Source organism: Penicillium paradoxum, assembly GCF_028828445.1.
Source record: "Penicillium paradoxum strain IBT 22861 chromosome Unknown utg000002l_segment0_segment0, whole genome shotgun sequence".
Classification (NCBI taxonomy): Eukaryota; Fungi; Ascomycota; class Eurotiomycetes; order Eurotiales; family Aspergillaceae; genus Penicillium; species Penicillium paradoxum.
Window position 1 is genome coordinate 2,650,715 of NW_026643180.1, and position 26,716 is coordinate 2,677,430.

At 50.1% G+C, this 26,716-nt stretch overlaps 9 protein-coding genes across 9 annotated transcripts; 3 read left to right on the forward strand and 6 right to left on the reverse strand.

Moving 5' to 3' along the window:
• Positions 1 to 723: 723 nt before the first annotated feature.
• Positions 724 to 1,866, reverse strand: N7457_000976 (eukaryotic translation initiation factor 3 subunit F; the record flags this gene model as incomplete). The annotated part of the gene is made up of 3 exons (XM_057172022.1): positions 724 to 943; positions 999 to 1,711; positions 1,765 to 1,866. The coding sequence occupies 3 exons, from the start codon at positions 1,864 to 1,866 to the stop codon at positions 724 to 726; spliced, it is 1,035 nt and encodes a 344-aa protein (XP_057035925.1).
• A 218-nt stretch (positions 1,867 to 2,084) lies between these two features.
• On the forward strand, positions 2,085 to 4,363 carry N7457_000977 (UTP25 family protein; the record flags this gene model as incomplete). The annotated part of the gene is made up of 3 exons (XM_057172023.1): positions 2,085 to 2,224; positions 2,282 to 2,810; positions 2,870 to 4,363. The coding sequence occupies 3 exons, from the start codon at positions 2,085 to 2,087 to the stop codon at positions 4,361 to 4,363; spliced, it is 2,163 nt and encodes a 720-aa protein (XP_057035926.1).
• Positions 4,364 to 7,415: 3,052 nt separating this feature from the next.
• On the forward strand, positions 7,416 to 7,742 carry N7457_000978 (uncharacterized protein; the record flags this gene model as incomplete). The annotated part of the gene is made up of 1 exon (XM_057172024.1): positions 7,416 to 7,742. The coding sequence occupies one exon, from the start codon at positions 7,416 to 7,418 to the stop codon at positions 7,740 to 7,742; it is 327 nt and encodes a 108-aa protein (XP_057035927.1).
• Positions 7,743 to 7,953: 211 nt separating this feature from the next.
• On the forward strand, positions 7,954 to 8,892 carry N7457_000979 (velvet factor family protein; the record flags this gene model as incomplete). The annotated part of the gene is made up of 1 exon (XM_057172025.1): positions 7,954 to 8,892. One exon carries the CDS (start codon positions 7,954 to 7,956, stop codon positions 8,890 to 8,892), a length of 939 nt encoding a protein of 312 aa, XP_057035928.1.
• A 430-nt stretch (positions 8,893 to 9,322) lies between these two features.
• On the reverse strand, positions 9,323 to 10,372 carry N7457_000980 (uncharacterized protein; the record flags this gene model as incomplete). The annotated part of the gene is made up of 1 exon (XM_057172026.1): positions 9,323 to 10,372. The coding sequence occupies one exon, from the start codon at positions 10,370 to 10,372 to the stop codon at positions 9,323 to 9,325; it is 1,050 nt and encodes a 349-aa protein (XP_057035929.1).
• A 943-nt stretch (positions 10,373 to 11,315) lies between these two features.
• On the reverse strand, positions 11,316 to 12,023 carry N7457_000981 (mitochondrial 54S ribosomal protein bL12m; the record flags this gene model as incomplete). Its single annotated transcript, XM_057172027.1, has 2 exons — positions 11,316 to 11,645; positions 11,781 to 12,023. 2 exons carry the CDS (start codon positions 12,021 to 12,023, stop codon positions 11,316 to 11,318), a joined length of 573 nt encoding a protein of 190 aa, XP_057035930.1.
• A 415-nt stretch (positions 12,024 to 12,438) lies between these two features.
• On the reverse strand, positions 12,439 to 16,260 carry N7457_000982 (chaperonin-containing T-complex subunit CCT8; the record flags this gene model as incomplete). The annotated part of the gene is made up of 11 exons (XM_057172028.1): positions 12,439 to 13,455; positions 13,500 to 13,720; positions 13,784 to 14,154; positions 14,271 to 14,486; positions 14,693 to 14,839; positions 14,892 to 14,923; positions 14,972 to 15,035; positions 15,099 to 15,144; positions 15,209 to 15,233; positions 15,287 to 15,527; positions 15,608 to 16,260. 11 exons carry the CDS (start codon positions 16,258 to 16,260, stop codon positions 12,439 to 12,441), a joined length of 3,033 nt encoding a protein of 1,010 aa, XP_057035931.1.
• An 823-nt stretch (positions 16,261 to 17,083) lies between these two features.
• On the reverse strand, positions 17,084 to 20,809 carry N7457_000983 (VWA and PH domain-containing RING finger protein; the record flags this gene model as incomplete). Its single annotated transcript, XM_057172029.1, has 3 exons — positions 17,084 to 18,463; positions 18,517 to 20,468; positions 20,707 to 20,809. 3 exons carry the CDS (start codon positions 20,807 to 20,809, stop codon positions 17,084 to 17,086), a joined length of 3,435 nt encoding a protein of 1,144 aa, XP_057035932.1.
• Positions 20,810 to 25,115: 4,306 nt separating this feature from the next.
• Positions 25,116 to 25,784, reverse strand: N7457_000984 (uncharacterized protein; the record flags this gene model as incomplete). The annotated part of the gene is made up of 1 exon (XM_057172030.1): positions 25,116 to 25,784. The coding sequence occupies one exon, from the start codon at positions 25,782 to 25,784 to the stop codon at positions 25,116 to 25,118; it is 669 nt and encodes a 222-aa protein (XP_057035933.1).
• Between the last annotated feature and the right edge of the window lie 932 nt (positions 25,785 to 26,716).

The window sequence follows — 26,716 nt, forward strand, 5'->3', positions numbered from 1 at the left end:
CCACTGGTGACGCCATGAGAGGGATCCTGTCTATCCGATTGTATCTATCTCCTCCGGGGGCACTGCTGGCGGAGACGGATGGAAATGATCATGTCAATATGCTGAACAATACGAAGAAGCTCTAGAACTTTTATGTCCATTTCATCATAACTGAAAACGCCGCGCCTAGAATGATGCGACTTCGTAACCTGGAGAGATCGGCTCACAGCGAATCCATCTCTCGTCTTCAAACTGTCTAGACTCATCACCCCCGATTTTCTCTATCGCAGAACGATCCGTCCTCACCAGCCTCGTTTACAACTGGCACCACTCGATATATCAATCATAATGATGTTAAATCGTCACAACCCCACAACACCTCGTATTGGAGACAGTGTTTGGTCCTTGAGACAACCCGAGCCCAGACGCTGTTGTTGGGGGCGTGATTCTGTGACCAGCCCGCAGTTCGTAGGCTCCGGAGAGAACATGCAAGTCTCGCAAGAGAGAAAGAGAGAGAGAGAGAAAAAAAAGGAGGGAACCGAGGGGGAAAAAGGAAAAGGGATGAAGGCGGTTGAGGGAGAGTTAACAAAGCAGCGAAAGACCCAAAAGTAATAACGTCAAGGAGGAATGGGATAGAAAGGAAAGAGAACGTGAGATGAGATATCCACGTTCCCTTGAAGGGTGGGGGAAGTCCTCTCGCAATTGGTCACATTATGCATCAGCATTATATGCTGTGGGAAGCTCTCATGCGCGGGCCTCCTCGGTGCGATCCTGGCGCTGGCGGCCGCCTTGGTTGTTGCCCTTTCCACCGCGCTGGTTGCGCTGGTTGCCCTCGCCGGTGGCGGGGCCATCGCCGCCACCGAGAGTAAGCTGGGCGGTTGCTAGTCGAGTAGAAAGCTCCATCTGTGTGCGAACGGTGTTGGCGAGGTAAGAAACGACCAGGACGTCCTGGATGTGGTTGTTGCTGTAGATAATTAGTGACTAGATATAACACAAGGAAGAATTTATATTCAACATACAAGTCACGCTCAATGTCGGCAGGCTCGACCTTGGGAGCGAGAGCGAGAGCGTTAAGCAGGAACTGGCCCATGGCGGTCGATGCGGGGGTCTCCTCATCGATCACAGACTCGACGTAGCGCGAGACACGGTCAACCATGGAAAGAACCTCCTCAACAGCGCGCTCCAATGATTCAATATCGGAAGTGATAGTGGCGGAACGGTCCTCGGCATCCTTGGCGTTAGCGATAGACTCAAGACCGCTCTTGTCGGCCTCGCCGTATCGAAGTTCGTAGGGAACGGGAATGAAAGCGGCGCTGTCAGCGGCACGCTCGGCGGTGACACCAACGGGGGCGGAGATATAGGCGCGGGTCTCGAGGTCCTTGCCAGCCTCGGTGGAGACAGTCAGGTGGACGGCGGGGTGAGGCCAGGTACCATCACCCTGGCCGCTGTAGAAGTTCTGGATCAAGGCGGAGAAAGTGTTGAGCTCGGAGGCAGTGGCGTACCAACCAACCAGGACCTCGCGGGGGTTGGCCTTCAGGTGCAGAGCGAGCATCTGCTTGTGATATTCCATGTCGACCTCGACCTGGTCCTCAGCCTCGGAGTGGCCGACGGCGAAGGCGGAGCGGACCTCAACCTCGCTTCCGTCCTCGGAGCGTGTTCCCAACAGTGTACCGATGACTCGTTCCTGGTCGGCATTACGGCGAAGAGAGTGGTCGAGAACGGAGAAGATTGCCTTGGGAGAATGATGAGCTTTACCCCTCAGATCATAGCCGACATATAACATACCTGGGGTTGAATGACCACGTTAAGAGGGGCAGTAGTGGGAGCGGTCCCCACGCTGACGGGGCCCAGGGGGCGAGCAAGATGAAGGAAAGAATCTTCGGCCATGATTAATTTGGGGATGAATATCTTGCAGGTTCAAGATCAAGCCAAACTCAACCTTTCTCGGAGGTTCAATTTTTCCTTGAAGTGGAGTGAGCCGCTCTGATTGTTCCGATTCTTTGTGTGTGGGAAATTTCGCGCTAAGATAAGATAAGCCCGAAATTCTCATTTCGGCCAGAACAAACTAATTGGAAACTACAAACCTCCTTTAACCCGACCAAAAGATGCCTGGTCCTCGTGGTGGTTCTTTTAGAGGAGCTCGAGGCCGCGGTGGTCGTGGCCGTGGCCGTGGTCGCGGAGCTCATGGGGGTCGTGGTCGTGGTGGTCGCAACTCCTTTGCTACTTCCCGACTGAACGAGTCTGAGTGAGTTCTTTTCTGCTTACCCTCTAATCCTTAATCACTCTATCTAATAATCACTAGGTCAGATGATTCTTCTAGCGGAGAAGATGATGCTAGCGAGCAATCCCAAGAGGAACTGGGTGATGATTCCCTTATGGACGAGGGTTCGTCCAGCAGCGACGAAGAAGAAGAGAACACCGAACGCCCATATAACGAACTCCTTCAGCTACTTCACACCAATGAATCCAATGAGTCCAATGGGCCAGCTCGGAAGAAGCGCAGGATTGTCTTCGACTCGAATGAGGAAATACAAATAGCAAGTACTGCGCAGGAACCGGAGCAGGGCGATGACGATTTAGAAGCTCAAGCGCCCTCCGACGACGAAGAAGAGGAGGCAGACGAGGATGAGGACCCAACTGCTGCTTTCGAAAAGCACTTCAATCTCCCCCAGAGTGCCGACCTAACCAAGCAGATCGAGATCATTCAGTCGAACCAATGGGCATCCACTAAGAAAGAGATCGATGGGCTGCGGCTAGTACATTCTATTCCCGACACTGGAGCCAACAACGCATCATTCCTTCCACCAATGAAGAGCACAGCCAACATTAAGGTACATATCGCACCTTTGAATCTCTGTGCTGGTTCCAGTACTGACCTTCAATCGCGCAGCTTAAACAAAAATTGAAATCTCGTGCGGCTGACATCCTACCTAAAATCACCGGCCAAGCCCAGACGATTGCGCCATATGTGTTCGACTACCAAGATGTTCTCTATGGTGCCCGATCTGTTTCGAACGCAAACGAGATGCGTGACATTATGGCGCTGCACGCCGTCAACCATCTTCTGAAGACCCGAGACCAGGTCCTGAAGAACAATGCCCGTCTAGCCAAGGACCCGGACACCGACATCGAGTGCCGTGACCAGGGATTCACTCGACCCAAGGTGCTTTATATTTTGCCGACCCGACAGGCGTGTGTGAAGGTTCTCGATGCAATCACTCGAATTTATCAGCCTGAGCAGCAAGAAAACAAAAAGCGCTTCACCGACTCCTTCTCGGCGCCAGAAGACGATGCGTGGGAGCACAAGACTGAAGATTTTCGGGAGCTTTTTGGTGGCAATGACGACGACATGTTCCGACTAGGTCTCAAATTCACTCGCAAGACGGTCAAATATTTCGCGCAATTCTACAGCTCCGACATCATTCTGGCTAGTCCTCTTGGTCTGCGAACGATCATGGACCAATCTGACGCCAAGAAACGCGATCATGACTTCCTCTCCTCGATTGAGGTGGTGATTGTCGACCACGCCGACGCCCTGCTCATGCAAAACTGGGACCACATGGACTTCATCTTCCAGCACCTAAACTTGCAACCGAAAGAAGCGCACGGCTGCGACTTCGGCCGCGTCCGCAACTGGTATCTGGACAATCAAGCCCGCCACGTTCGACAAACTGTCGTGCTGTCATCATGCATCACCCCGGAGATCAACGCCCTCTTCTCATCTCAAATGCAGAACGCCTCCGGCCGCCTTAAAGCCACCCCAACCTACGCCGGCGCCATCACCGAGCTGCCGCTCCCAGTCTCCGTCAAGCAGACCTTCACTCGCATCGACAGTCTGTCGCCTATTAAAGACCCCGACGCGCGCTTCAAGCACTTCATCACAACCATCTTGTCCACATTGGTGAAGAACATCACCCACGGCCGCGGCAAGGGCGGCGCTGGCACTCTCATCTTCATCCCTTCTTACCTCGACTTCGTCCGCGTGCGTAACCACTTCGCCACCTCCATGCAGACAACAAACGTGTCCTTCGGCGCGATCTCTGAGTACACCGAGCCAAAGGAGGCCAACCGTGCCCGCAGTCATTTCGTGTCCGGCCGCCACTCCGTGTTGCTCTATACCGAGCGTGCGCACCACTTCCGTCGTTACCAGGTCCGCGGCGTCAAGCGTGTGGTCATGTACGGACTTCCAGATAATGCGTTGTTCTACAGTGAGATTGTTGGATTCCTTGGTCTTGATCCAGCAGCATTGATTGAGGCAGCTGAAGGTGGTGTGCGTGCGCTGTTCTCCAAGTGGGATGCGCTGAAGTTGGAACGCATTGTTGGCACGTCTCGTATTGGAAACATGCTACGTGAGAAGGGAGGTGATACTTTTACTTTTGTATAAACAGAAACTTGTGTCTGCATTACCGAGTTATAAATCTAATCCCACTATCAACCGCTCTCTCACTAGAAAAGGAAGCTCTCATTCACTTTTATCGGAGCTGGGCCTGTATCACGAGTGTAAGTCCAACAGAGCATGGACCTAATATACAGTCGATCCCAGCCTATGCAGAAGAGCTGGATATTTCGGCTTGAAAGGCCCCGACCAAACTAAACCAGGTAGCCGTGTCTTGCCACCAAACACGGCTTCATTCCGCTGCGAACTATTAAGTGTACATGGTGCATAATCCACTTCGAAGATCAGCATTTCGCCACCTGCCCGCAATGGTGAGTTCACATGACAATTGTAAGACGCAATGCGCTGAAAGCGGCAAACTGTGCGATCCTCCGGTTTCCAAGGAAGATCCGCTTCTAAATAGCAGTGGAATGGTCAGTATTCCTCAAAGTAATGTCGACAACCTGCCACTTATCCCAAGTTCTGACTCTCCAGGGCCCTCCTGAGTGGGAATTGACTTGACAGGAGAGGATTTCATTTCCTCTAGCTACTTCAGGTTCACCCTGAGGATATGGTGGAAAGAATGAGGGTTCCGAGCCCTGAGAGTTCAAGTCCATCTCCATACAGTCTATTAAATATCAAATGCGGGATAACCAATCCATTGCCTGTGGTCATGGGCGGTTGTATGCAGGGCGTCGCGCCCACAGCCGTTCCAAATCGGGTGCATTGAATAGGGTGGGTTTTCTATATGACCATGACAGTTCAAGATTGCTATTATCTTTGATTGATAAATCTGAAGTGCTATTGATCAACATGCCCGATCATCTGGGATGTTGATCCTCACTTCATTTGTTCCCATTCCCTGCCTGCCAGCGACACGTACTGAAATGAAGTTTCCACACCACAGATCGGTCAAGCCACCCACGCAATTGGCAGGTCCCGGATCGACAGAGAAACGAGTCCCTTTGAGATCTTGGATGGGCCTGACTACGAACGGCAGTCTATCGGAATATCTCTTCCTATTTGAGGCGCGACGAGCACACCTACAGCAACTACCTAGTACTCTGTACTCCGTACAGCTCCGCAACGAGACAATCACCTTGTTGGGAAAATGCAGCGCAGCCACATCCTTTGACAGTGCATACCGAGGGGAAAGAAAAAGAAGAGAAACAGAAAAGAAACAGAAAAGAAAAAGAAGGATTGGCTAGAAACCTCGATACATGTTCAGGGCATGAATGCTGTACGGTGACAGCCGAGAAGAGGAGCTCAACCCGCCCTGAGCCACCCGACTTGCTGCAACTCATGGAATTCCCAGTCGATGATTGGACTGGTTCTTTTCCCGATGAGAAATACTTACTCCGTATTTCTTAGTTTCAATTCAAAATGGAGAAAAGCACGGCCCACATCGGCAGAGCGCCACAAATGCCCAATTTTCGGATGCAATGTATGTACTCCGTACTACGGAGTACGTTGTCCGGGATATGGGAGTATAGCGCAGCATTCTTATTCGAATAGATTGCTTCTTGCGCTTGGGCCCATTCGAACTCGTCTATCCAAACTTAACCCCACTCTGCCAAATGCTGCCTGATACCGATCGATCTGACATTGTCTTCCCGATTGGAATTAAGAGACAATGGCGTATGAAGCAACAATGGCGTATGAAGCAACGCCAATTGACTTTGAATTCCGGGAAAAGCTACTCCGGACTGAGGAATATCTTCTGCTTGTTATTTGTCACCCAAGCCTATGCTCCGAAGCATCTCGTACATCGTATACAATCCAAGCTCTCGCGATGAAGTGTGCTATCGTGATTCCCCCCATTGCACCCCATACTGCATCCGACTCTGTCTGGAGTAGGGGGAAGATCATTTCTCTGAATGATTGCCAAGCAATGGTTGAACGCCAATCATCGCAGCTTACGGCTTCGAAGACAGGGTACGGAGTACCAGCTGGTAGCCCTGCGTTGTACATCAACGTATTCCGTACGGAGTACGCCGTACTGCTCGAAGGCTTGTCGGTCAGCACCTGAAAAATCGACGAATGTCCACAAAATTACTCCCTATGAAGCAGATCTCTTGAGTTTGCTGCGAAACGTGTTTCACCGTACTCCGGCTTACTCTTAAGTCGAGTAAGAGGCAGGATCCGATTTCGGCCAGACCGATTCGCAAAAAAGCACAAAATTATGACCAGAAGTTTGTAGGGAGTACTCATTTTACATTCTCCTGATAGGTCGAAAACCTCGGAAGATGATAACACGAGATACTTAAGAAACCCTCAAGTCAATGCACCCTGACTTCCACTCACATCCGATTTCCTGACCGTCTTTCGAGAGATCAGACACCCGGACGCCAATTTCTGTCAGGAACAGACGTAGTGGGTTCATCCCTCGCACTACACGCACAGCCCACAACCCACGTCTTTTCCAAAGCTCGGCCTATTCCCCCGGCTCTTCCCTTTTTTTTACCGGTGGATACGCCAATCGTAGAGAGGGTGGAATTATAATTAAAAAAAAAAGTACTGATGCTCTTCCCTTCAGTCTCGGTTATATTCCAGTTTTTGAGCGATTGGATATCTCGGGCACACTACTAAATTTGCGGACTTTTTTTTCTTTTGGAGAACAGCTGTGGTCAGGGAATCTCCCGAGGGAAGTATAGATTCAACAGAGGCAAAAGAAAAAAAACAAAAAACAAAACAAAACAAAAAAAACAAAAAAAACAACAGTCCTAAGTGTCATGACTTGGTGTCTGCATTCACATGCGGCTTATCAGATGCCTTCGTTTTGAGCGCAGGCAGATCCAGGATATGCATTCAAGCTTGACGTGTTTGTTCAGCGCAATTTCTCTTGGGGCATATATATAATTCTACCCGAAGAGGGGCATTGACTCGGACTACTTGACCGCTTGTGTTCAATGCCCCAAAATCCGGACGCAATATCTAAACTATAACAGCTCTGGAAGTGGAATCGATGTCGAGGCCACCGCCACAACAATGTGGGCATCCCACACCGGAACGGCCGTACATTGACTCGGTCCCCCGCTCTCAACATCGCGGTCCGATACCCATGCCGTATCCGTACCGACATGAGCCTCGACAGATCCTTTCCCAGGGCACAGACTATGAGCGCCCTATACTCGCGCCCCTTGGTCCTCGGCTTCCGGCCTTGGTTCCCGAAAGAAGCGCAGACCCACGCTATATGCTTTCCTCCGATAATGTATACATGAGCCAACCCGTGCCGCAAGCCCTCCCGCTGCCATCCTATCAACCCCAGGCAAGCCATGATACCCGTGGCTATTACAACGCTTATGATGAGAGAGTCAACCCATCTCTGGGCCATGCTCGGGGCTATGATAGTCACCGGAGCCGGACGTACGACGTGGAGTCCCAGTAAAGTCCCTCTCTTTTTCGTTTTTTGTCGATCCGAACCATCTCAATTTGTCAGTGGTCCTGATGGTGTTTTTTTTTTGGCTGGAGATTCTTGCACACAGCCCTCTCATGTCACATCGGTGACAGGTTACACAACGTATAGAGAGAGAGATTGATGCAAAGAACCATATTCTGACCAAGAACCTCCATATAGACACAGCAACAGTTCCACAACCATGTCTAGTCCCGTCTGGTCAGATAAAAGCACAGCTACCCATCCATTCAACCCTATACTACCCAGCACTCATCAAGAACTGAAACCCCAATCTCGGAGTGCGAGCTACAGAATGCCACATGGCTTCGACAAGCTCCTCCACCACGAACCAGAACCTGAATCTCCCCCTATACAACCACAATCCCGGCGACCATCCGCCCAGTCTCGATATCATCTTCACATCCGGCAACAGCCGATCGCCGCAAGAGCCTGCGGCGCAGGTGATCGGGATCGTCGACCCGTCGACCCACCCCCAATCGTACAGATCCTTCTCACCGATTTCGACTCCAATTCCCAAGAAGACCGAGATCTCCTCCAAGACCCACGCTTCACAGTAGGCTGTCTACTCTTCCCCGTCTCAACCTCATGGACCGAAACAGAAACCGGTCCGCGAGACCGAGACCGGGACCGAAATCGCGATAAAGAAAGAGAAAGAGAAAGAGAAACAGACGGCATCGCTCGCACAGACGACGACTTATCAATCCCATTATTATCCGGCAAAGCTTTCATGTCCCCCTTCTATGTCGAGGCCGACCCAGATCCAAACTCTGCCCCCTCCCATCCATCCTCCCTAACTCTCTCCAGCCCTTCCCACTATAGCGACGCCGCTTCACGCCTCCACCAACCCGCTACCTTCTTCATCTTTGCAGACCTTTCCATCCGTTCGGCGGGTCTCTACCGACTTCAATTCCGATTGATGAATTGGGGCTCTGTTGAAGATACGGGACAATCGATGCCGATTCTTGCCGAGGCGTGGTCTGCTCCATTCCGTGTGTATCCTGCAAAGGATTTTCCTGGAATGAAGGACTCGTCGCTGCTTGCTGAGGGGTTGAAGGAGCTTGGGTTTGTGGAGTTGAAAACGAGAGGACATGGGAAAGGGAAGGGGAAGAAGCGACAATGATCTATTGCGAGTTATTTTCTCTCTCTCTCTCTCTCTCTCTCTTTTGTTATGTTCTTTATTCCCTTCTTCTGTTGTGTTGATATCATCCTTCAAATATTATGATTGTCAGTTTGGAGTCTGCATAGGGTTTTTGTCTGTGGGGATTTGGCATGGGTATCCCGTTCAGCGATTGGGATGCAATGTTGGCATTTGATGTTTGTTCATTCATGACGGATTTGATTTCTTATTTTGATTTCTTGCTGTCAAATCTTACATGGTACACGATGCGATATGAGATATGAATGTCTGATGAAAAAGGGGGAATATAGAACAAAAAGAACAAAAGGAATCGATCAAGGCCCAGAAGAGACACATTTTTATGATACAAGGTGGGGATCCAACCAGTTGCTTTACATTAGATATATCAGTACCACCAACAGCATCAGCCCAGTTAGCTCATCTTCAAGAGCTGAGGCGGCAGGCCAGGGTTGAAGGTCGGGTCATTCCACTTGCTCTCCATCTCCAGTAAGCCCTTTTTCGACACGGAGGTCGGAAGACCCTGCTGGATAACGTTGTCATAGATTGCACGGCTCAGTTCCATCTGACCATCCTCGCGGAAGAGCATGGCCAGGATAAATCCGGCATCGTTTTTCCCCAGTTCAAAAGCAAGCTCATACCAATCCATAGCGAGCTTGCGGTATGTCTGACGATCCATGGGCTTGTTGGCCGTCCTATCGATCCACTTGGACAGAGGTTCAAATAGTCGCGTCCAGGGTTTGGCAGCACTTTTCTCTTCCAGTCTCTTTTTGACCCTCTCTTCTCGGCTGGGAATTTCACCCTGGGAGATGCGGTAATAGAAGTTGGCAAGATAAAAGCAGGCCGGGATGTATGCGCTCACCGCAGCCAGACTCATATATTGTTCGTACAAGTCCCAGTCTTCTGATTCCAATTGAATGATGGCCAATTCGGTCAGAGCGATTGGTTCGTGGAATTCCAACGCCGCTCGGCGCATGGCATTCTTCACACCCTCGACTCCCTGCGTCTCCGCAATAGCAAGACCGTACATGCGCAGAGGCGAGTCCATAGCGCCCCCCATCGTTAGATCCTCATATGGCACAGGGCGTATACGGGTCGGTTTGATATACGGGAGAATCTTCTGCTCCAAAAGCTCGGCCGCGGCTGCGTTCTCGCCGCGCCAACTGAGTAGCTTGACGTAGGTAAGGATCGCTGGAGGGAATTCGTCTACGAGAGCGAGATCTTTGATCATCGCGATCCACTCGGTATTCCGGTGTATATCCACGCCTTCCAGATTGAGGTACCGGTTCACGAGTTGGACAAGTGCTCGACGCGAATTGGCTTTGGCGCAGCTGGTCAACGCCCATTCGTAGATGCCTGCGCCGTTACGAGGCAGCCTGAAAAGACTAAGCGAGATTCGATAGACGGCGTCAACATCTACAACAAAGTGGATTGTTAGTATTAAGATCTCTGTAATCGTGCACATTTTTGAAACTTGCCTACTGAGATACTGCGGACAGCACTGGCCGAAGGAAACACCGAGTGCGATAGTTTAATCAACTGTATAGATACATCCTCGAACGTCGCGAGGTTGACACCCGGCGGCATCATGGGCCCAGCAGTCTCATATAATATCACTTTTGATTCGTCAAATTGAGCTAGCACCCCATCGAGACGATCGGGCTTGAGATAATAGTTGAAGAACCCATCGCGGTCCAGTATCAATCCACCCTTAATATTATACACATCCGGAGTAGCAGGGATTCTCTGGCTTCTTTGGACAGACGGTGATCGGCGAGTGGGCCTAATTACCGATCGACTTTGGGTGGTATGGAAGGGTCGTTTCAATAAAGTTGTGTTGCTATTGTGGGTGATAGCGCGAGTGGTGCAGGCTTGGGCGCCTTGGTAACGCAGCGTATGGGCTTTCGGGGAGACGGCTTGACACAATTGGCGCCATTGTGATGAGGCAACTGATGACCTAGCCATAAAAGAGGGCGTCGAGGGGAGCTGGTGGGGGTTGGAGGTGAGGGGACGTTTGCTTGGTTGAAGTTCTGGAAATCGGGAAATCCGCGAAGCAGCTCCGACATTCAGATCTGCCACCACGTTGACATGCCAGCCTCTCTACAGTCATACCAGGAATTAAAGAGCCATCTACGGATTACTAGATCTAGAGTAATTAGGGAGGGAAAGCATCAGTATGCTAAATGCATCAATTAACCAAACGAGCCCTCTGTACCAGACGGTCCCAGAACACAATGCGTATAATGTACATTTTGCCTTGATCTGCCAGGCCAAACACAATAAATGCTCAACAAGATCCCTCAAAGCAAGAAATCAAAAGAGAAAAGCGGAAAAGACAAGGACGACATCTCTCCCCTTCGCTGTTTTCCCAATCTATTCCCTCCCCGTTTCCTAATAATAAACAGTTTTTACTCCATGGTAGCCTTAGCACCGAGCGCCTTGAATGTCTCGATGATCTTCTCCGCCTCCTCCTTGGGCACAGACTCCTTCAGGACCTTGGGTGCGGACTCGACGAACTTCTTGCTGTCCACAAGCGACAGGCCGAGCATGGTCTTGATCTCCTTGATGACCTTGGGCTTGGAGGTAGGCTCGAAAGACTCGAGCTTCAGGTTGAACAGAGTCTTCTCAGCGGCGGCAGGAGCGGCCTCCTCCTCCTCGACAGCAGCAGCGGCACCGGGGGCACCACCGGCGGCCACGGCGAAGCCGCCAACGGGAAGGTCGGGGATGTTCAGGCGGGTCTGTGCAAGGATATAATCAGCATTGGTTTGAATTGAAGGACTCAATTGGATAAAATATTGATGAATCCAGGGGAATATGCAAGATCGCATGCCCTGTTTAGACATTCATCGATTATGCAGATTGTCAAAACCTACCTTCAAGCTGGACACCAGGTCGGCAGTCTCAAGCAGGGTCAATGTGCTGATCTGGTCGACAATCTGGGAGATCTTGGGGTTGGTAGCAGCAGGGGCTGCCTGGGTGGATTCGCATCGCCGGCTGCTGGGTGTGCGACGGGCTGTGAGGTATGTAGCGGAGGTCGCGATGCGCAGGGAAGACGGGCGGACGGAGCCGGAGAGCTGTCTGGCGCAGCGGGCTGCGGCCTGAGTGGTGAAGGACATGGCGGAGGTAGGATGGGGTGGGAAGTTCCAGAGAAAGGGAAATTAGAGGAAAGTGGTGGGGATTGGAATCGCGGCTCGTTGATATCAAGACCGAAGGGAAACACTCGAGGAAAATCTGGGAATGGCACGTGACAATTAGGGCCTCAGGCATTTATGTTTATCTATCAAGCAAACATCATGGATGCTCGCTCGACGCATTTTGGATATAACATGATCGATTCAATTTTTTTTGGACACATTATGTATATAGAAAAGATATTTGTACATTCTAGATGGTGTAACAGCCAATTTAGTTACTGGAAGAGAAAAGTAGTCCAATTTACAATGGTTCTCAAAAAGCGTATCATCGTACGAAGATCTATCAGGCCTCATATTATCAAATAGCATCCAGACCCTGCTCCTTTTTTTAATAAATTTAGTCCTGATCCCAATCACCTCCACCCTGCGGAGGCTTAGGACCTCCAGCCTGTCTCGAGACAATGATTTGGTCAACGCTCAACACTGTCCGAGCAGACTCACTGGCCAGGCGGATTGCAGACATCTTAGAGGCCAACAGATCCAGGATACCTTCCTCGACAGTGTCAAGAGTTCCGTCAGAATTGCCAATCTCAAGATCCACACCTGTAGTCCAATAAGGTTCCTCCTCTTCAGAAGAGCTACCCTCCTCGTCATCTTCGGAAGAGGTCTCACCGGCAACAGGAGCGCGGTGGTGTGCGGTGTACAGACGCGAGAGCACTTCGGTGGCATCGAGACCAGCAGACTCGGCGAGTGTGCGGGGGACGACCTCGAAGGCCTCAGCGAACTTGCGGATGGCGTGCTGGGGCAGACCGGGAGTTCGGTCAGCAAAGTTGGAAATGCGCTCGACAAGTTGGATCTCCGTGGCACCGGCACCGGGCACGAGACGGGGGTCCTTGGTGATGGCCTTGACGACATTGACACCGTCATCGATGGCACGCTCGACATCCTCCAGGTGGTTCTGAGTGGCACCGCGCAAGACAATGGTAGCTGTGCGGGTGATGGCGTTGGAATCCTCCTGACGGAAGACAGTGACTCGGTCACCGCCAATCTCGGTTGTCTCGACCACGTCGATCTGTCCCATCTCATCGGGCATGGGGGCACCCAGACGGGCCAAAGGTGTGGCACCGACAACGCGGCACAAGCGACGGAGCTCGAACTTAGAAAGAATCTTGATAACCAGAATGTTGAAACGGTTAAGGTAGTGCATGGCCAGATCACCAACAGTGGAGCCAGCAACAACCACACGGAGGCCGGAGTCGTAGAGCTCCTTAATAGCAGTCTCCAAACGATCCTCCTCGCCTGTGGTGAAGTCCATCATCTCCTGGGCGTTCTTCAGCAGAACTGTGCCCTTGGTCTCGGTCTGGCTGATATCGATGGGACAGCTGAAAACACCAACCTTGGCCTTGCTGGCCTTCTTGATAATTCCATCCGGTTCCCGGGGAAGACCATACCCTTCACCACTTTCGATTGTTCCAAGCCACCGCCCATGATCTTAACGACTCGCACATTGTCGACGTTAAAGTTAGCGGGGTTCTTGGGCAACACAGTCAGAACTGCCTCCGCAACCAACGCAGCCAGAGTATCCTCTGTGCCGGACTGCTTAGAAGCCACCACTGTGCGGAGAGCCTTGCTCAATTCTGTTGCCGATCGCATATCCTGGAGTCTGTCGACCTCGAGCTCTAGACGAAGTCAGAAACAGTTCCCCGCCTGTGTATCGATAACCCATCAGGGGAAGTACATACCCTCTAGAACGGACAAGGCAAAGTTCTGAGCCTTCTCATATCCAGAAACAATATCACTCGTCTTAAGACCCATACGGATCAACTCCTCTGCCTTCTTCAACAGCTCGCCGGCCAGAACAATAACCAAGTTGGTGCCATCGCCCATCTCCGCATCTTGCTGCTGACTCGCCATAACAAGCAGTTTGGCAGCGGGGTGAACAACATCCAGCTCACGGAGGATAGTGGCAGCATCGGAGGTCAGGATCATCTTCTGCAAGTGGTTGATGACGATCTTGTTGCGGCCATAGGGGCCCAGGGAAGTCTGGACGGTGCCTGAGATAGCCTGGCAGGCTTCGATGTTACGGATGACGGCTCCATCTTCGGCATCGTGGCTAGATAGTGACAAAACAACAAGTCAGTCAATTGATTTGGTTCTTTTTAGAGTAGCGCGAGATAAGGAGGTCCCTATTGCGGTGGGTTTTCGGGCTTCCCGACTTTTCGAACTCACCTCTGGTACCCGGGCTTGAAGAGCCCCGCTTGGGAGGGACCTGGAATTGATAGTGACATGATATTAGGTCGCGTCCGAGAGAAATGCGACTGGATATCAAAGTGGTTGATGTAAGGGAGTGGATGGAGCTGTTGTGCCGGGCAATTTTTGGAGCTGCGGTGGTGGGTTTGCTCCGTTTGCACGAGGGGGGAGCCCGCCAGTTGCTTGGCAGCCACGCTGTGTGTTTATAGATCAACGATGCTATGGGTGAATCTCAGAGGCTGAACATTCTAATTTATTGGTTTATTCTTTTCATTTATCATAGGAGAGGTCTTTTGGATTTGATGATACACTCGCTAATTCATAGCTGATATTGTACAGTTGCAAGCAATGCGCTATCGACCTGAATGCTCTGCCCATGTGCGCCTCAACTATAAGGAGACTTGCGAATTGAATTGTAAGCACTTAGGAAGCCAGGCACTAAAGGGGTCAATGAAGTGGTATCGATAATGAAGGGGGACAAGCTCTTACTGTATCCTTTAATATCATTGCATCCATTCTCCTCGTAGATTGCTTCGGCCTTGTCGAGCCTGGTATTTGATGTCAGTAACAGATAATCCGATGCAATAGGAGTGTTCGTACCATCCTTGAATGGCTTCCATTCGATTGTAACTCTGCTGCTAGTTAGTCATCATATTGATCGAAAACTTCCCCGAACTTACCGATGGGTGAGTCGACATGAACTGTGGAGGTGCCTGTTTCTCTTGTTCATGCATGCGAGCCCATCTAGCAATGATTAGCAAAGTCCAATAGACCACCTGGGCGACCCATTCAGTCTTATCGACTCACAGTTGAACGGCCGCTTGAGGTTTAAAACAGGCTTTGGACATCATCACTAAAGAGCAACTGTTAGCGGCACAATCACAAGTTGTTCCCCAGATCCAACTTCGATCCCATACTTAGCCCGATATTATCTGCTTCAGCCTGTAGTGAGAGTTAACGACTCCATCAAACAATAGATATAGTGGCAGCCCTACCTCTTGTGTCCGGGAGTTTGGCAAGCTGTACATAAGATTCAAGAGGAAAGAGGGAAAATGTCCGGAGACATCGAACAAGAACGATACTGCGAAGATAGCTCCCAACTGAATGAAGCTGGTGCTCACGCGCTCTGCAGGGTGGTGGGCCACGACATGAGCAATCTCATGTCCCAGCACAGCAGCTAGGCCATCTTCGTCTTTGCAAATGGGCAAGATGCCGGTATAGACAAATACCTTTCCCCTAGAAGCAAAAGAAACAATGTCAGTGATGTCCACAACTAGTCTATTACAAAACATTGAGGCCAGAAGGTTAGATATTACCCAGGAAGTACAAAAGCATTCACCATTCTATCATCATTGATAACATGAACTCTCCAATTAGCACCCTCAAGGGGCGCTTGCGGGATCAGCCTTTGCAACACACCATCAACCATGCGAGTAAGAGGATGGTTATCAGGTAGGACCTTCCCACGCTCGGACCTGAGAACCTCACGGTAGCTCTCTTCACCCATTTTTAGCTCTTGATCGCGAGAGATGCAGATGAATTGTCGTCGCCCGGTCATCTCCACTTTCTCCGTGTTGTATAGATAAACCCCAGATATCCCCACACCAATGATCACGAAGTGGCGCGGTTTCGCATTTTGCACCAAACGATATACGAAATCCTGACGAGCGCCGCCTCGGAATCGGTTGTACTGGCTTTGCCTCTGGCGGTAGTGGTGACTGGAGAAGGTGCATCGGCTGGTTGGGGAAGGAGTGCGGGATGAGATGAGCTGGGGTTTGGGTTGTCGCGGAGGTACGGGCTGAGAGGACAGGGAGGTAGTCCTGCGAGAAAGTAACCAGGGTCCTGGTGTACTGTACGGGCGCGACATTTGAGCAGCCAGTGAGACGGTCTTGATGTGAGTGGAGGGCATCGGCGATAAGAAAGGGTATGCGCATGCGCTGCGCAACGCGCCTGTCGCGCGACGGAGCATAGTCAGAAGCAGTTGATGATGCTATGCAAATGTTATGAGATAGAAGGAGGTATGCAGAAGTCAAAGAAAAAGTTCAGACGTTTGTCGGGATGTTGCAAGGTGGGAAGGTTGATCTGAGGCCGCGGAGATAAGCAAGCACTTCTCCGACCTCGGGAACCTCAACTGGCAACTTCGAGACCAATGCTGAAAGCTGATCAAAGGAGAACTAAACAAAGACAAAGACACAAGTGATTTCTGAGGTAAGACACCAGATACATGTGCATAAGCTAAATATACATAATAGCCTGGTTCTTTAGGAAGCAAACATAGCAAGCAAGATGAAAGAACAAAAGTCCCTACATACATATATGTATCAACCTAACTAATCATCTACAGCGTACTAATTCAAGACAAAGAATAGGCCCAAGTAAATTATGCAAGGCTATGTTTATAGAAAAATCAAGTTGGGTAATCATCATATGTTCAAACAAGCAAATATCCAACAAACCCCCCCCATCCAACCTGCGCGTCATAGCCGAGACCGTTAGAGCAATTACATAGAAACAGAGATGTTATGTCCAAATACAGCATAAATCCAACTGGATGAGCGGAAACATATCAAGAACAAAGCCCCTGGTATCATGATGCGTAGTCATGGTGGGAACAAAATGGTATCATAGGATGGAAAAAGGAGACCGCGAAAAAGGAAAAAAAGGCAAGATAACACATCGACTCGATATGTACAAGTCTGAAATACAAAAGGAGAACGTTGCATAAAGAGGAAACATGAAGAGGACAAAAAGAAAAGAACCAAGGAAGACTAAACCGTGGCGTAGAGCTGACTCTACTCCTCGGTCAAAGCATCGTCACCCGTCTCACGCCAGTCTTGGGACCGCTCCGTTAAACGACGAACCCCAGACACGCGCTGAGCCCAGTGAGCTTCTGATGGGGTGCGGAAGGTGTAGGCTCGCTGGGAGGAGATGACGCCAATGCTCTGCAGCACTGCCTTGCGTGAATCACGGCCGAAGACAGCCGGGTGATTGATCCACTCCAATGCCGATTCGAGATCTGCGTTGAGAGCAAGCAAGGTCTGAGCATCAACTGCCGAGGGTGATGTTATGGTGTTGGTATCAGATGTAGATGAATGGGTTCCACCAAACATAGAAGATTTGGGAGAGGAAGCAGAGACCGGGGTATCACCACGGCTGTCGGCGTCGCTCTCAGCCCGAGAAGCACCTGGGGGCAGAGGCGGTAGGCCACCCTTGCCCAAGCCCTTGAGGATGCTGCGGGTTTCATTGAGGAGATGCATAGCGCGATCATTCTGGCCCCGAGAAATCAGGGTGAGAGCCCGGGTCAACATATCGGAAGTGAGTAGCTCCATGCGGCGCTGCACAATCGAAGGATGGGGAGGAATTGGAGGAGTTGAGGGCCGCTGGCCCTTGGCCCTAGGATTAGGAGGAAGCATTGTAATCGCTAGAAGAGAAGGGCGGGGAGAATGGGTAAGATGCCCATCACGGAGCAAGTCGCCGTAAGTTAGATCGGCTTGGATCAATGGTACCTCCTCGACACTCGACACTCGTGCCTCGTCTCCATCCGAGCCACCACCGAGAGCTTCCAATCCAGATACCAGACTCTCCCACGGATCCTGGGGCATGTTTTCCTGCGTGGCATTGTCGGGCTGAATCACCAATTGAACCAAGACGTCGCGCTTGTCACCGAACCGGAGATCCCCTAGGGCGGCTTCAGCGTCTTTGCCAGTCGCACGCTTCGTGGTGTGGAGAGCCCCACTGATCTTAACAAATTTGGCTGGTGAGCCTTCAGGTAGGCGGAGCTTTAACTTGACGTTTTGGTGGGACGTTGTCTGCAATGCACCCAGACATCCAGCAACGCATTCCCGCAACATCATCCAATCCTTCACGTATGAATAAGAACCTTTTGTGCGGGTGGACAGCTCAATCATGGTATCGGGTTTGTGAGTCAGACCAAGACCAAACGAGTGAATGCTAACTTTGGCAGCTTCTGCGCGAGAGACCACAAAATCGACGCTTTCGGGGTCTGAGATGGATGAGTCGCTGATCAGCAGAATGGTCGAGACGGGGTTATTGACTTTTCGCTGCATCAGAAGATCCATGGCAACATTGGCACCCTCGACCACGTCCGCACGGAGACTCTTTTGGCCTACCGGCCGGATTGATTCGAGAATCTTGGGCCACCCGGCCCAGGACTTAGTGGTCATGCCAACAAGAGGGACACCTCCACCACTCGAACCAAAGTCACTAGGCCCATCCGATCCCGAGGGCCTAGATTCTGCACGAGGAATTTGAGGGCATCACGCAGAAGAGTGATTTTCAATCCTTGCATGGAGGAGGATACCGGAATGACCACGACAAGGTCGAGGGGGATGTGAATAGTGTTGATTGAAGGATAGTCTGCGTCGGGGTTGGTGTAGTCTGTAATGGCGGTGTTGATAGATTTGCCTGCACCATACGAAGAGTTGATAGAAGCCTGTCGCTGAATCCCACGGCTGCCACGGTAGTCATCCTCCTCCGCCCCCGAGTTGTCATACTCATAGTCACTGTGGCGCGAAATGGCCTCCGGATGCAAATCGATCAGAGAGCGCCGCCAAGTCTCAAGCTGGTTACGGCTCTGGAAGCGAAGATAGAAGCATGGAAGCTCGCTAACAGAAAGATTCAGGGAAAGAATGGGTTCATCTGGTGACACTTCTAGCGACTTGAGATGCTTTTTGATCAAGATTGAGCCCTTCAGACTGCAACGGACAGGCTTGCGTCGCCCGTTCGCGTCGAAGTGATTCGGGTCGGATGACTTCTTTTCTTTGACGCAGATAAGCATCTCTCCGAAGAGGTAGCATTCCAGCTCCTGCCAGGAATCCCGATCCTTGCCCACGCGCATTTGTCCATGGAGGCGCAGCTTGCCAAACCGTTGGAATTCAAGGCCGTGCCAGTTGTCCACCCTGTTTCGTAGTTCCTCAGCAATTTCTTCCATATTCTCCGTTGGTTCGTACTGGATCGATCGAGCATCCCGCCCGCCACCGCTGAATCGCCCGGGGTATGGCTCATCCGGCTGCGACTGTCTGGAAGATGTGTGGCGCAGGTCATCTGCATCAGGACGCCAATCGGCGTCTGGCACCTCAACCGTGATTAGACAGGTGAGGGTCTGCTGTTGACGGGATCGGTTCATAGTAGGAAACTCGCTTCGAACAGTAACTATCGGTGCAGGAATAGGGTTTTTGGCGACTCCGGGCCGTGATCCGACATCCGATTCCATAGCCTGAACATCATAATCGTGGCGTCGCCCACTGCTGATGTGTTGGCCTTCATTGTAATCGCCCGACGAACCGGCCGCGCTGCCACTCCGGGAGTGGGGTTGACGAGGATTGGAGCCCACGGTCAATCGTTCTACGCGTTCGCGTTGGCTACTGGCATCACGACTATCTCTTCGGTTATAGGTCGAATCCCTTGCTGAAGGGTTGTAGGATGGCTCCCTCGAAGGTGTGTAGGGTGGCTCCCGGGTACCGGACGTGTACCGACTCCCAGCATCGCTCGGTGGTCGTCGACCCGACGATTGCTCCCATGGAGTCGGGTTTGTCAAACCACTACGCACTGTAGCGGTATCATTGGAAGTCACTGAGCGAACGATGTTACTGATTTTCTCTGAAGGGGAAAACGTAAAGTTAGCTTTTTTGGCCGCGCTGAGCCCCGCACGAGAGACGAGAGACACACCAATATCCAGAACATTGCCGCCGCGACTTGTCTCCAAAGCCAATGGCGCATTGCATGTTGGGCAGTCTTGTGATTCGAATTCCCGTAGATATTCATAAAAACAGGCCTCGTGGGAGACATGGGAGCACGAGAGCTGAAGAACACGTTCGCCGCGCAGGGTATGCTCTAATGGTTCCTCGCAGACGGCGCATTCACTGCCGACAAAGGTCCTCTCCCTCCGAGTGCGGGTGCGATCAATCTCCATTGCACCGGTGGTCTGTCCCGATCTTGAATGAACCGATACCCGCGAACGATTTGAATGGGCAGGCTGATCGGCGGATTCGGGGTAGGCAGAGTGAATGGAGCCGGCGACAGTTGAGGTTGTTCGTGGCCGGGTGGGATCGGTCTGGTTGGAAACACTGCTACCGGGCCGGTCTACCACGCCACGGGTAAATGAACGAAATGAACGGAGAGGCGAACGAGAGGATGATTCCGGCTGCGATTGGAATTCTGTACGTCAGAGATAGCTGGTTAGCAAGGTGGGGAGCCTCTTCAATATCGGTAACTGGCGGGTTAATATCAGATGTTCGCAAGAAGTCTTGCAGGAGGGTAGGGAAAGGGTCAAGAGACACTCAGGGGAGTAAGGTTGGCTTCCAACTTCTCTCCATGAGGCATCTAGAACAGGCCACAAGAGTCTCAGATCTAGGACATCGGGTCCGGAAGCAGACCAGATACGAACGCGACTTACTTTTGGACTTTTTGGAGCGGCCTAGGAAACCCAGCTCAGATAGATGGTGATGAGTTGAGTCGTTCCCAGAGCTGTCCTCCGATCTAGGTGAACGTTTCCACATCGACTCAAAGGGAACAAAGAGGTGGGGGTGAAGAAAAAGGAAAAAAAAATAGAAAAAAAGGGAAAAAAAGAAAGGAGAATAGCCAAAAGAGAAAGGAAGATAATAGAACAATAAAACAATTAATTAAGCCCAAATCAGAATAATAATTATGTTGTAAAACCAGTTCGAGGATGGAGAGTATACTCCATACGGGGTCCTGGAGATGAACAGGGGGGAGACTAAGAGACGCTAAAGGGGGAAAAGTTTGAAGAAAAAAGGTCGCATCAAAAAGGTCAGAAAGGTCAAAAAGATCAAAAAGCTCAAAAGGGTCAGATCTCGATAGTTCCACTGCGAGCCATGGATCAGGAGGTGGAGATCCCCTGAAATAAATAAAAAAAAAAAAAGAAAAAAAGAAAAGAAAAAGGAAAATCTTGCCGGAGAACTAGCGTATATTGTATGCTGTATGGCATGAGATCCCTGATGATCCGCCCTATACATAGTAACCTTGAAGAGGTGGATCAAAAACGTGTGCCATTGCAATCTATCTTGATTATATTACGGAGCTCGGCAGAACAAGGAGTACGGAGTACCTTAGGTACCTAAAATAACAAAGGCAGGTACCGACAGCTATGGAGTACCGATCCATGGATACATACTACCATATGTATACCACTACGTAACCACATGGATGTACTTCGTATGTTGTCCTCCGTTCGGAGTATGTACCTCGCATTCGTGATCCAAGTAAGATAAATGGACATTGATAACTCGGAGAGGATCTGCTTCTGAGATCGAAGTGGAAATTATGGTTAATTTAATAATTCTATCGGCCTATTGGCCCTTCTGCTTAAACCGACGTCCAGAACTCGTTCATTGTCATTTTCGATCTGTACCAGCGACTGCTCTTCCATGGATTCCGGATCTTGAATTTGGGATCCAGACGAGCCAAGGTTCGAAGCAACATGGGAAACCCCGGATTAGTGAGTGGTGATAACAAGGTGCTCCCGTGGGATTTAGTTCGGATCGGGCGAACTGAATCTCCCGTGTCTCGGTTTGCCCGTAAGGTTCTGGGCTCTCGCGCGGCTCATTTACCCAACCTAAACCCACCGCCTAAATGTGCTAAAAACCACGACCAGTGGCAATTTCCACTGCCGACTGCCGATCCTCTAAACGGCCCACATTGCTGCCCACATTGCTGTCAGGAGAGAAGTTGGGTCTGGAGAAGAGTTCGGGAGAAGAGTTCGGGAAATTTTGGTGCCATTTTTTGGGGCAACTATTCTGCAATGACGCAGTTTCTCTTCATCTATTTTCAAGGTTATCCCCCCCCCGGATTGGAACCCCAGTAAGTCCAGGTCAGCGGGACCCGTTTTAGTCGACGTTGTCGGAGATTTTGGAGTTGCGTTGGCATTTCTGTAGTGACGATCGCCCCTTGCAACGGAGATTTTCTGCTATAGCCCCATAGGTCTTTGGCTCACCTTCAACTCCTGATCTTCCTCGTCGCAGCTACATTCAACCCAGCGGGTCTGTCTGTCCCACTTATCAGCGCTCAACCTCCTTTGTCCTGGGAATAATAAGAGACAGGCGAACCTAGGAGAAATTTATTTTGCACATCATTGACCCCATACCCCCGTTTATGGATCACACCGTGCCGTTGCTGGGGTCAGTGTCAATTGTTGTTACGTTGTGATCAACGTGATCCTGCTTGTCGGGTGCTGCAGAGTGTCCGTGTCAGCTTTAGCTCCTTCCAAGGTCTCAAATTTCTTGCTACCGGACTCGCCAACGGTTGCCAATGGTGAAATCCTGGAAACCTGCCCACGCAAGCTTGGCAGGTGAGAATTAGTAGCGCCTCCCCCTTTTGATGTGGACGGAGGTTTGAGGTTTGATATTGGATCTATCGCAAACGCTATTTGCCCCCATGCTTGTCTGCACGTCAATCGTGGGGGAATTAATGCAAACTAAAACCAAGATTGATTCCAGTGTCAGAAAAAAATGAACAGAGTCGGAGTCGACTGGGAACAAAGCCTTGATACTGCTCATCTCTGGAGCTGTCATATGGAGACATCTACTCCGTACGTGTGGCAACTCTAAGTGACAGCCCAGTGGCTGGCTATCCTGGCCTAGATCATGTATTGACCTCACCGACAGAGTCGCTGGATATCCTTCCGCAACCTTCGCACTAATCCTCCGGGGCATCTCTTTGTGGATCATTGCTCGCCTCGTTTTTCGGATCGATGTGTGCATTATCTGCATACATCGCGTCTAATGATCGCCGTTGAGACTTTCTAAAACAGATATTACAATACCAGAACCTCCATTTATCGGAGTGATTTTTTTTTCATGCTTTTAACCCTGCAGTCATGGAGCATCTCTTCAAACCAGTGTTTCAGGATGTGAACTGATCCCTCTTACAGAATTGACCGTTGGAAACGACAGAAACGCATACCTGCGGTCTGTTCACCTACAAAAATTTCCTCGATGCAACCCTCTAGTTTCTGGATGCAACCGAGTGCATTTAAAGGGAAGTCCCATTGGTCCCCGAGACTCGTCGTTTAACTGCATGGAATGACTCGGGAATAATCAATGTTCAATACTCCGTAGATGCAGTACTGCGTACGGAGTAGACTAGCTCCTTTTCGGGCTTATTGACCGGCAGACTTTTATCACAAGCCAATTCAGGATTTGGGTCCAATGGCATTAAAGATACCGGTCGAGAAGGATCCTATCCAATACTAGTCAGGTTCAAAGTGGACATTGTGTCAAAGGCGAATTAACCCCCTTACGTTTTTATCAGGCCTGTACTCCGTAAGTATCTCGTCACACACCAGCAACCCCTGAACCCCCCTGAAACAACTCTGATCTTCTCTTTATTTCGCAGAACATTAAGATGTACTCCGTACTCCGTAGGGGTAGGCAAAACACCTCAACTAGGACACGGTAGTCCGTAACCCCGACCTGTTGGAACCCTCAGCCCGGGCCACTGGGGGCCTCCGACAACCGATCTCAGCCATTTTGGATCGATTCGGTGTTTCGGGTTTATTAGATACACATGAGGCGTAGCATCCATGGCTGAAAAAATCAATCTAATTGCTAGACAAATTTGAGCCAGTGCGCGAACTTATGGAGATCGGACCATTCCCTAGAGCTTTACTCCAGAGACTACTCTACGCTGGAAGCTCTCATCGCTTCAACCTGATAGAGCTGACGACTGGTGTCAGGTCTTGAGACATGATCGTCTTGTGCATCCGCATCCATGGGGTATCCTTAGGTTGTGTCTACCTTGATTTCCAAAGTCCTACTTTTGACATGTCAAATTGATATGCACGACGGATTTGTTTAATCTACGGAGTACGGGATGATTTGCATCTGCTCCACGTCCGATTGCGCCATTGTGATGTATCAAGTTGGCACATTGCTCGCAAATGGCTACTCCGTACTCCATAACCTGATACACAGAGTTGAATGTAGGTTTCTGCTGAGCTCGTTGTGCATAGCTTGGCGTAACAGCGCATAAATGCTTGATGAACGGGTGTCGTCCGATTGGTTTGTAGGACAAAATCTGGATGAATTCTGAGCTGCTTTGATCTTCTTGGTTGAATTCGGCATATGGTGGAGTAACCAACTTATCTGATATGAGAATCTGATTTGTGTTTTCTTGAACAAACTCATAGGCGCATTGACAACAGACCACCATGTTCCCAAGTCAACCTCCTTAGCGCTTGAAGAACTCCAATGACGAGACTTTTATCTGGGGTATCGATTATTTGATCGGCTTTCATGGACATTGAACACACTAAGTTGTCGTTATAAACATATGTACACCATCATATCATGCAGCCCTCATAGTACTAACTGCACCTAGGACGGGTGATGTTAGAGCAATCGTCCACCAGACACCGCACTCTAGCACGGTGCCCAAAAGAGTGCTTTACGCTCTTTATATGCTATTACCGATGTGATTTATAATTTAGGAATGAAAACTGTGGACTACTAGAGAAGGAGGCGTGTCAAACAAACAACATGCCTCCAACTGTGCTCAAAATATACTAACGCATACATATCAGTAACAATGGAGTGCATCCTTTCATTGATTTCATTATCACTCAACCCCTGACCCCAAAGACAAGCACGAAGCATTCAAACCTTCTCTTATCAATGTGAAAGCCAAACAACTAGGTTCAGATGTTTCATCAACCGAGAGAAAGATACATCAATGCTTTAGATCTCGAGCAAATAAACATAGAGACAAAGTCCAATGTGCGTCGAGGGGACAACATTCATCACTGAGGACTATCACCTCATCATGAAAATTTCTCTTCCTTTCCCCGAATCAAAGTGCCCACAGTACATTTTCGCTCAACTCTGCCTCTGGCTGGCCTGTCATTCGTGCCATCATACCGATTGAGTTCTCCACGCTAAGCCTGACTTCATAGATATCCTTGAGTTTGTTCACAAAACACAGCGATTCGTCGATAACAGGCTCATTCTCGAGTTTGATCAAGCCCTGGAAATGGTCACTGACTCGGTGGGCGTCGAATTCATAGAACCTGCGCATGCTGGTAGCCGAAACCACGCCGAAGACGCGAATGGTGACCTTGACATCTTTGAAGTCCTTGAAAATATTGGCAAATGTCGGGCCATGAGTGGTAATGGAGTCCCAATGGGCGAGGACAAGAATGATATCGCTACCGAGTCCTCGACCCCAATTGAGCATATCGGTCATAGACCGGAACGAATCGCTCGTTGGATCCAGGGGGGTGGAGTATTTGTGTATCAATGGGCAGCAGTGGTAGGGCCGAGTTCCCACCCTGCCGTACATGCGCTCAAATGCTTCTTGGACTTCCTTCATGGCGGGTTCGAGCCAGTACTTCTGCTGGCCCAGACTGGAGATTGTAGGAGCCGGAGCGCCGCGAGCAACAAACACAACAAGAGGCCCTGGAGGGGGAGGTGCGTTGGGGTCAGCAGGTTCCCTGATGACAATCAGCCGTGGCTCGTCCATGTTGACGTTGATGCTGCTTCTTGATTTATTAGATCTCTAAGTGCCTTTTGAGGGGAGAGGAGGTATAGACAGCATTACCTTGATCACAGTGGTTCGAAAGCTGCGCAAGAGGGCAAATCAAACGAATAAAAGAAATATGGTTACTGAGAGGAAGAAAAAAGCGGGACACGGAGAACAGTGAGGTTCAGTGATCAACATATTGACACACAGCAAACTGCATTTCCGAATTTGGAAACTCGTCAATAAAGCACTTGCCTTTCAGAATAGCCTGCCTGGTATTGTCAAGTGTACTATTATTATATCTGGCACAATAGATGGTTCTTTTCAGCTTTTATTCACATGGCTATCAATGTGTGCTGCCTTGATTCTGCTGCATTGAAGTACAACAGGGTGGTCACTCCTGACCATGCTATATCTAGGCCTCAATAGCTGCTCAAGACTTGGGCTTGATTTTGACAATTGATGCTGTGGCTTCATAATTTTATTACCATTTTCAATGTTTACCCGTTTGAGCATTAGTTCAATTAGGTATGTTGCTCTTTTTCAATTTTGGCTATACTAAGTCCCATGTTTAGGCTGATAGTTATAGATACCCACACCGTTATTTTCAACTACTTTTGAGACTTCTTTTTTAGACTTCTTGTGTATTAGATGTCTTGAAGAGCAGTGCAAGGCTTCTACAACATAGAGAAAAATGAAAGGCTTGTCGTTGTTCTCTCACCGGAAAAGCCAAAGGACTGAGGTTGCTATGGACAAAAGCTACCCCGTATGTTGTAGGTGGGTCGGAGATGGAAACCGGAGTACGGAGTATACACCGGTGTGTCATCACAGAGCTCATGGAGACAAACCATAACGGTTTGAGAGACAGATGTTTGATTTTCTCACTGAGGCAACCTTTGCATCTCTGGATAACATATATAGTTCAATAGAAA